The 10,098-nt window shown below is 44.1% G+C and overlaps 1 protein-coding gene across 2 annotated transcripts; it reads left to right on the top strand.

Annotated features, from left to right (window-relative positions):
• Positions 1-5,960: 5,960 nt before the first annotated feature.
• Positions 5,961-9,732, top strand: LOC115192349 (regulator of G-protein signaling 21-like). 2 transcript variants are annotated; one of them, XM_029750745.1, is made up of 5 exons: positions 5,961-6,113; positions 6,753-6,819; positions 6,943-7,013; positions 7,755-7,921; positions 8,103-9,732. In XM_029750745.1, the coding sequence occupies exons 2-5, from the start codon at positions 6,809-6,811 to the stop codon at positions 8,277-8,279; spliced, it is 426 nt and encodes a 141-aa protein (XP_029606605.1). In that variant the 5' UTR covers positions 5,961-6,113; positions 6,753-6,808; the 3' UTR covers positions 8,280-9,732. The 2 variants fall into 2 exon arrangements, with proteins under 2 accessions (XP_029606605.1, XP_029606604.1); XM_029750744.1 differs by having other exon boundaries at positions 6,922-7,013.
• Positions 9,733-10,098: the final 366 nt, after the last annotated feature.

Genomic DNA, 10,098 nt, shown 5'->3' with positions numbered 1-10,098 from the left:
AGGAATGGAGGAGGTCTTTATTCCAGTGAGATTGCTAAGGCGAACACTGCCATGTTTCAATGGGGAAAGCTGAGCTGACTACACTGACTGTGCTAGTGGCTAACAGCCTGCTGCCTGGCCTACACCCTTTATCATTGTGGAGCTAGAGGAGTTAGAGCCCTGTCTATGTTGATAGGTAAAATGAGAGCACCCCTCCAGCTTGGATGGAGTCCGTCCCTCCTCAGCACACCAGGCTTGGTCCTGTTTGTGGGGGAGTCCCAGAAAGAGGGCCAGTTATCTACAAATTCTACCTTTTGGGAGGGTCAGAAAACAGTTTTCAACCAGCGATTGAGTTGTGCGAGTCTGCGGTAGAGCTCATCACTCCCCCTAACTGGAAAGGGGCCAGGGACAATTATTCGATGACAACACATTTTCTAGCTAAGTTACACACTGAATATATGTTGCACTTGGTGACCTCTGACTGTTTCATCCTAACATCGTTGGTGCTGACGTGGATAGCATTATTCCTATACCATCTACACTTGCCAGTTTAAGTCTCAGCCAGTACCATCTTCAGATTAGCCTTTACATTGGTAGCCCTGTCCACTGGTAAACAATGTATGATTGCTGGATGATTATTTTTAAGTCTAGTATTGTGGGTAATGGAGTCGGCTCGGTCTCCGATTCGTTGCTTAATTGGGAGAACCGGTTGAAAGTTTCTGTCGGCTGAATGAGCGACATCGGTTGAGCATGCCTACAGCGTTTTTTCCAGAAGCCTTAAGAAAGTAGTCAGGCTGCGGCGACTGTGCAGGGGGATTTATACTACTATCTGTACTTACTGGTGGCAAAGACGCTGTTTCATCCTTTCCTACACTTAAATTGTCCTAACGATTGTGTCTGAAGCTGGGCTTGCAACTCGCCTATCCTCACTATAAGGTGATAGTTCATAGCGTAGCATAGCGTTAATGTTTCTAATTCATTTTTTCGTCTGGTGGAACTCCTGTAGAACCATGACCAGATAAAGTGTCTGGGATGAAAAAGTTGAACGAAAAAAGTTGAGTGAGGAAGAAACTAAGACTTGTTAAATGCAGAGTTTTGATTAAATGGTTAAAACATTTTAAGTTTGGCAGGGATCCAAGTAGCAACAAACAGCACAGTACCACAGAGACAAAGCAGAAATTATTAAATGAGATTACGGAGAACAAATACATAAACAACAAAGACTGTGTTGAATATGGATATAGTACAGCGGCTGTGAATGTAAGCGTTATTGTGGGGTGAGCCTGCAGACAGACTGATGTTACTGAGGATAAACACAGACCAACTGAGACTGACAGATTACATATTACATACCTACAGCCAGACAGCAGCATCAACCCAGACAGACAAAAAAACACATTAAATGGGAACCTTGAAAGAGAAAAGGTTATAACTTTAGTATTTACATTGCTGCTCTCCATCGGAAGTGCCAGTAAGGGAAACAATAAGGAAAGGACTTGTGGTTGAACACAATGAGTACATCCAACTACATTAAACGTAGCCCTAACCAATAGGTGTGTCCTGCCACTGAGACACATAGAGCCAAACACTAAGGCCATGGAGCAGTGGTAGCTGAGCTTTTAACATGAGCAATAGTGGCCACAGCAACTCTGTGCTTGGCCAGACCCACTGTCAGAGGAGGAGGAGAGGGAGAGAGAGAAGGAGGATAGGGAGAGAAGCCTAATAGAGACAGAGCTCCCCACAGTGGCTGATAATATGTTGGTCATAGGATGTCAGCTGTGGATTTGGCGATGCATACAATCAGGTACTATACTGTACACCAAATGAAATAAAAATGCATAGAGTGTATGTATGAGTGTGTCTGTGGGTCAAAGAGAGAGAGAGAGGGAATGAGAGAGAAAGAGAGAGAGAGCTTTATGTAGAGCATTGACTGTTAGATCAAATCAAATGTATTTACATAGCCCTTCTTACATCAGCTGATATCTCAAAGTGCTGTACAGAAACCCAGCCTAAAACCCCAAACAGCAAGCAATGCAGGTGTAGAAGCAAGGTGGCTAGGAAAAACTCCCTAGAAAGGCCAAAACCTAGGAAGAAACCTAGAGAGGAACCAGGCTATGAGGGGTGGCCAGTCCTCTTCTGGCTGTGCCGGGTGGAGATTATAACAGCATATGGCCTAGATGTTCAAATGTTCATAAATGACTAGCATTGTCAAATAATAATAATCATAGTAGGTGTCGAGGGTGCAACAAGTCAGTAACACAAGAGTAAGTGTCAGTTGGCTTTTTCATAGCCGATCTTTGAGAGTATCTCTACCGCTCCTGCTGTCTCTAGAGAGTTGAAAACAGCAGGTCTGGGACAGGTAGCACGTCCGGTGAATAGGTCAGGGTTCCAGCAGGTCTGGGACAACAGGTCTGGGACAGGTAGATGCATCCTCCGCTATCGTAATGTTTGAAACAGTGGAGAAAGGAACTCAGCCAGGCTGCCAACGTACCGGAGAACAAGCGCCCACGCGTGGACTATTCAGCCTCTACATCCATCCAGTCCAAATGTATATACCCCCCAGGATGATCCAATGGAAAGCCACACCTTGAATTGCTTGTTGTGCCCCCTGCCTGCTCGGAGAGCGAGCGAGGCACATCGCTGTGGGTGAGTGTGTCTGTCTGCCAATGTGTCTGTCTGTCCGTCTGTGTTTTAGTGTGTCTGTGTGCACTGTGGCTGTGGCTGGCGCCCCCTCGCCGTAACCATAACCCGAGCTCCTTGAAACGTCCCGCGGCTATGTTCCTCTGCATCACCACGTTGGCCCTCTTTGAGGGATTTGTTCGGCCTAAGCACACCGAGGGAGACTGGGGGCGACGAGGAGCAACCAGCCCCTTTGCCAGCCAGCCAGCTAGTTTTCAACCAGCTAGCCCGTCCCTGTCCTTGTGTGTGAGAGAGGGAGAGAAGGATGGAGGGCGAGCGAGTGATTGAGCGAGTCAGGCCCTGGAGTTGAGCCCTCTCGGCAATCTTGTCCTGAGTCTGGAAATCCAGATACGCTCCCGCTTGCACCTCCGTGTCTGGGACCCCCCCGATTGTGCTCCAGCCCGGTCATCGACAGGAAGGAAGTGTTGTGCTGCCTCAAGGAGTGCCCCACCAGCGGCGTATGGGTGTGCCTGTGTGTGGCGATGTTGTACAGGAGCTGAGCCATCCTCATCTGCATTGCGCCACCCGTCTCCCCTATGTACGTCACGCCGCACGGATGGCAGCGGATGCCGTAGACGCAGTTGGCCGTGTGGAGGACCATGGCGACGGGAAGCGGGTTGGATGCATGGCCCTCGTCGAGGCGTAGAGGACGTTGAGCAGCTGGCGGAGTGCTCCCCCGGCACCTCCCGCCAGCCGCTCATTAAGAAACCTCAGATAGCTCCGCACCAGGAGATCCCGGAGGTCGGAGTTCTTCATATAGGCAGAGATCCCCTGCGAGCAAGGTGTTGACCGCATCCTGGAAGTCGTCCTGTCGCTTACAGATGCAATGGAAACGCAGTGCCATGGGTGGTAGCTGGACAAGGGTTGCATTTAATTACATTTTGAGAGAGAGCGAGAGAGAGAGAGAGAGAGAGAGAGAGTAAAAGAAAGAAAGAAAGAACGACAGAGGATTTGGAAGGAAATAAAGTTATTATTGTTACATTGGAAGTGAACAGGGATTTTTCCCAGTACGCCTGATGGTCAAATGCTATGTAATTAGGGAGTAGTATTGCCACAGAGCAACCAGAACAGAACAGAGGAGAGAGAAGAGGAAGCCTGCTGGCTAATCAACTCTCCAATCAGTATGGGGTGGTAATCACCATGAGTCCATGTGAAAATGCAAATCAGATTAATTAAAAATGGATGTCCCAGTCCTGTTTCTCCTGTCATAACAAAAGATAATTAAAGTCCCAGTGCAGTCCAATTTTTTCCAGTGTTTTATATATATTTCCATACTATGAGGTTGGAATAATACTGTGAAATTGTGATAATGCGCATTAGTGTAAGAGCTGTTTGAAAAGACCGCATGAAATTTCTACCTGTTTTGATGGGATGCAGTTTAGGCCTGCCTGGTGACATCAATTATTTAATCAACCAAAAGAAGGAGTGTTCCAAACCTCTCTACCAATAACAGCTAGTTCCCCTCCCCACTCAGACTACTCCCAGACAGTCCTAGCAAAATTATTGTTTGAGAAATTGCTCATTTTAATTGAAAACAATCACAGTAATGTATTTCATTGTTACCCAGAAATGATTTGATATTGAGATAAAAACGGCTGAATTGGACCTTTAAGAAATAATAATTATATTAACATCTCTTGTTCGTATCCGCTCTCTCCATCTCTTTCTGTTTCTCCCTGTTTTTCCATCTTTCTCTATCTCTCATTTTCTCCCACTAGAGAATGGAGTTGAGTGAATAGAGAGATTTTATTGAAAATCAGTGGAATGTTATTTTCTTCTTCTTATATAAATAAGTCCTCCACAGGTTTGATTCAGTATACATGGAGAGTAGTGGTGGTTATTCAAATCAGGAGTTGAGCTGAGCCAAACTACTTCAGGGAGTCTATATTGCCTCTGCAAATATCTAGAAGTTTACACACTGTTTACCTACGGTGTCATTTACACTTGTGAAATCTTTGTAGCTCATTAACAAATCTTGAATAACTCAACGCAGTGTTGTAAAACATGCATTATCTACTGAAGAAGTCTGCTTCAAGAGCGTATAGGTTGTATATTTTACAGGCATCATTTATCACTCTTGTACCTGAATAATTCCCAGCTGGACCACCTCTCATCTCCAGTGCAACCCTTCCCCTATACTCAACATCTCAGCTCTCCTTCCACTGCAACCTTTCCCCTGGTCATTGTTGCATAGGAGTAATGTACTCTCAAATACATAACCTGATGGGATGAAGGTCAATAAATAAAGGTAAAGAAATTATTTAATCACAAGCCTCAACAGGACTGAGTGTTCTCACCTTGTGAATGGATGAATAGAGGGAGGTTGGCTGGAAGATGAATGGCTGTTTCATTCAGCTTGGCAGAGGCACTGAGCCCAATGGATAAACTGGCCTTCACTTGCCCTTGTACACAGCAAAGCCATGGCCATAGTTCAGAGGGAATTAATGCATGACAAATACATGACAAATAGGAAAAGGGCTAAGATGGGTTTTATGTCTGCTCCTGGACACAGACCAAGTGAAAGGCTGGGGGAAACCACATAGAAGAAGCATGGCCAATCATGACCATGGAGGCCAGCATGTGTGTACAGGCTTTTGTAACATACCTGATTCAACACTATCCACCTAATACATGGTCTTAAACATTGTCCACGGATAGTTGAATCAGGTGTGTAAGTGCTGGGGTGTAGAAATGCCTGCATACATTGTGGCACATGGCACAGAGGCTCATGAGAAGAAATGATAATGTTAGCCTGTGCAACATGAAACACAGGCTCATATCTGACAGGTTTTCTTTGTGTAGTCAGGTTTCCAGCTGCAGCAGTCACAGAAGCAGTGTTTTTATAGCACCTGTTCTCATTCTCCTACAGCGTCTCATCGAGGGCTCACAAATCTGCCGGGAGGGGTGGAGAGGTAGAGACACTGCTGTGTCTGTCCCCAAAGCTGTCGCTTGTCCCCCCTTGCACACTACACTGCCAGTTGTTCTGTCATCAGTCATTTTCATAGCCCTCGTAACTGGGGGACGACGGTGTGTGTGTGTCCCCCTGTCTCCCTCCCTCACTCCTTCCTTTCTTCCTCCTTCTTACCCCCTCCTCTGCTGCCTGTCTTCATTGGAGAGTGATGGGCAAATGGTTTATCGTTGAACTGAGTCGAACATTTCTCTGATTTTTCAAGCTTCCTTGATTCCCACCCTGGGAATTCCAAAATGCACAGTAAAATCTGAATCACCTCTTAACCCTCCCATCTGCCAATCCTCCTCCCAGCCCAACATGTGGATACTTGTGTGTTTTAGCCAGAGGGGAATAGCAAACGGGGGAATAGAATAGGGAAGTCCAACTAGAAATAGGAAAGAAATCAGAGGTTGTTGAGCATATCGACCAGTGCTAATTTTTCAGGACTACAAAGTAATTTTCAGAGATTTTGAAGGGATTTTGGATAACTATATATATACACATTGTAAGTATGAGCTTTATACTTTTCTTTTCCTGTATAGAGTAATAGAGAAAACCTTGGGTTGGGACCGTTCCTTTCACATTCCTTTAATTCTGTACTGAACATCAACTGGGTGACCAAAATTGTTTTGCTGCTTTTGTTTGCATTTCTAAGCACAAAGGAATTATGCTTCATTGTAAGTGATTAGTAGTTCATATATCGTGAGTCTGATACAGAACACTGCTCACTGATAAATTGTCAAACATTACAGATTATTGATTGTTTTAAACTATTTTGACATGGGGAATGCTCCTTACTCCCATAGCAAACTGTTGATTACTCATTTCGGAGTAATACTTGTTATCTATTAATGAATCAATAATCATAATGGATGATCAGTGTCTTCTGAAACATCAGCAGATTCTGTCAGCTAAAGTCAGGGGTTTTCTTTTTCCGTCCCATAATTCATAGCGATACTGTCCGGTTGCTGTTCTGCTTCTGCATTTTTTGGCACAAAAACATCTTTGACTAGACAGGCTTCCTGTGCTCTGTTGCCTCTCTCTCCCCGTCTCTCTCTCTGTATCTCTCTCTATGTCTCTCTCCCCCCCATCTTTCTCTCCCTCTCTCTCTCTCTCTTATTTCTCTGTCTATCTCTCATTTTAGATCAGCTGTTTCCATCCTCCATCTCTCATGTTAGGTCGAATATCAGGCACAGGGGCATGGACAGGAAGTAAGTCAACATCATGTTCTGTTTAAATGTAAACCATTGGAACATCATCATCATCATCAATATCACATTCATCATCAACAACAAACAATTAAGAGTCTATAGGCTTTTTTGTTGTTTCTGTAGGGCCCCCAAGCCCCCAAACGATGAAGTCGTGTCATGGCGACAGTCCCTCAAAAAACTTCTGGAGTGTAAAAGTAAGACAATGTACTCTTCTTTACTTTCTCTCTTTCTCTACTGATACTGTTTATACAGTCCTACCAAAGCAAGTGCAGAGAAGTGGTGCCAGTATAAGTCTGAAGTCCTTGGAATAGGGGGGACAAGCTGGCTGCCATTGTACATATTTTGTCTTGTGTCGATTTAAGTCAGTTCTCCAGCTGTGATTTATGTAATGCAATTAGTGTGAGTAATGTTGGATCACGTAGTTTGTTGTTTGTTCGTGTTCCCAAAAGACTAATAACAATTGGCACAGCTGCACGGATCTTTAAGTAAGTTAAGCATTTTGAGAAGGCTACAGTAGGTTACAGGACACAAAGGACAACTATTCCCATATGACATCTAAAATAATGACTCACTCACATCTAAAACAACTGTAATTTTTTTTGGCATTTAACACCCTTATTCTGTTGTATATTAATTTACTGTAACAGCATTGGATGTTGCAAAATAACAGTAGAGGACCATTTTAAAATGGAAACCCAGAACATCTGGTGTTGTGCTTGAGCAAACATATTCCTTTAATAAGTCTCTGTCATTTAGGGACTCACTCAAACTAAACCAGTTTGACAACTTCGTGGGCCAGCCTACTCTCTCTCTCTCTGCAGGTCATGGGCAGTGGCCATGCTCACATGTGTGTGCCTGCCTGTGTGAATGTGAGTGTGATTCTGTCTGTAATTCTAATTTCACACCATTCTCCTTTTTCTGTCTCTACTGTGTAGCAGGGCAGCTGGCCTTCAGAGAGTTCCTGAAGACAGAGTACAGCGAGGAGAACATCTTGTTCTGGCTGGTCTGTGAGGAGTACAAGACCATCACCTCCAACACTGAGATGGCTGAAGCAGCGAAAAGAATCTACACAGAGTTTGTACAGGTCGACGCCCCCAGACAGGTACACAGAGACATCAGATGGAACATCTCTTTTAACTTCATCTTCTTTCTTTCTTTCTTTCATTTTCTCTCTCTAGCTCTCTCCCTATAGCTGTCTCTCAGTCTTTCTCTCTATTTCCCCCTTTCTCTGTCCAGCATAATGGTTTCACAAAGACAATGTTTCATTCATTACTCAATTCCAGATAAACATCGACTGTGAGACCAGGCAGGAGATTACAAACAGCATGTCTCAGCCGACCCTAAGCTGCTTCGACAAGGCACAGAGAGTGATATACAAGCTGATGAAAAAGGACAGTTATCCCAGATTCCTGAAATCTGAAATCTATCAGGCTCTTTTAGAACCATCAGACGCCAGCTGAGGTTCCAGGACCAGGTGAAGAATAATACCTGTCTACAACCATCAGGCTGTGGGCTGACAGTGATTCAACTCTCTCTTCTCTAACTACCTGTCCATGTTAGTTCAGCGTGGTTTAACTTTGGGCTGGAGCACAAAACACAGGGCTCATGCTCAGCAGTCTCTCTAATGATAATTCATCATCTAGCTCAGTGGCTCCCAATCGTGGTCTATTATTGTAAGGCGGGATAATCTATCCATATAAAAATGCTACAATTATAGATATGATTAAACATTTTATACTATAAAGACTTTATTTACAGTGTAACGTATTATGTATGTTTTATAACTTGTATTATTTTTTACGAGGTTAGTATTATCCATTGGTTATCCATTGATTGTTACTTTGCACATGAGCTGTAATTATTTATGGTATTTTCCCGCTGTCTATGTAAATTAGGATATGTCAGACTTGCCGTTAATGTACAAGACAACATTTCTGTTGATTTGTTCATTTCTGTGTTGTTTCTGTCTATGACAGGAATTCAACAAGCCAACCAATGCAATTTTGTGTGCGTGTGTGTGCGTTTGTGTGTGTGCATGTGTAATTGCAATTCAAAAGGCCAAGCCAACACAATCAGTGCAGCATCAACTGAGGTCGTAGTCTCTGTCTCTCAGTCGTACCCTCATGTTGTTCCTCTTTATCTCTCATAACCAGACCAACCCCAAACACTCTGCTCCCTAGGCCACCAGGCCAATGGGCCATCGTTTGAGACATCTCTCTTTCTCCCCCTCTGATTCTCCCTTCTGTTTTCACACATTGTACAATGTGATTTCATGTTGTCTACATTAATCTATTATAGTGCTATGTCTAACACCAGTCCAGGTGTATAGTCTCTCCCCAGCAGGAGTCTATGTACTGTAGAAGCATCAACCACCTTCCCACACTATAACACCCATGACATTCCCCTTTTTGCACACAGACCCCCTGCAAGGATACACACCTGGCGTCTTCCACTAGTAAACGTGCATACATGCAAGTGTAGCATGTACAAACCTGCTCTGGGATACAAGATCATGCTCACTTGAGTTACACATCAATGTTCTCTCAGTGAGTTACACATGTATGCACGCACCCACACACAAATGGGAACTTTAATTGTGTTTCTGGCCAAATCTACTGCATGCGTTGCTGGTATACATCACTCTCTGCAGGAGGCTGTATCATGCTGAGAGGAAACAGCAAGGAATACTGAGACTAACACAGCCTGTTAGGTCCTGGACTGTAGTCTTATTACTGTCACTATGTCTTCCTATATAGTCCCCTGATGTTTTCCTCTCTCCAAAAGCTGTGGCAGTTTTTAGTATACTTTTCCATTCATATCAACAAATCTAATCACTGTTCCAGCTGTATGTGCACATGGACATCTTTCCAATTGGCCATAATACATTAAAGCCCTGTCTCCACAACGCTGTCTGAATCAGATGTACTGTAATCATTAGCTCTGGGATGGGATGTGGATTTCTGTTTTACAGATGGATGAAAGTAAGTAGAGTTAGGATTATTATGTGGAATAGTGTTGCCTTTCCAGGAACACATTGGGAGAATTTGATTCTGATGCTTCTGCCAAAAGGCAGGAGGTTCAACAATGTGACCAATTTGATTGTTTGTGTGTGTGTGTGTGTGTGAGTGTGTGTGTGTGTGTGTGTGTGTGTGTGTGTGTGTGTGTGTGTGTGTGTGTGTGTGTGTGTGTGTGTGTGTGTGTGTGTGTGTGTGTGTGTGTGTGTTTTTCTGTCTCACTACAGAGGACTGGAAAGTTCTCCAACCAAGACAGCATCTGACA

The sequence above is a fragment of the Salmo trutta genome, chromosome 4 (genome assembly GCF_901001165.1).
Source record: "Salmo trutta chromosome 4, fSalTru1.1, whole genome shotgun sequence".
Lineage (NCBI taxonomy): Eukaryota > Metazoa > Chordata > Actinopteri > Salmoniformes > Salmonidae > Salmo > Salmo trutta.
The sequence above is the reverse complement of the archived record's forward strand: the minus strand, read 5'-3'. Positions and strand labels throughout refer to the sequence as shown.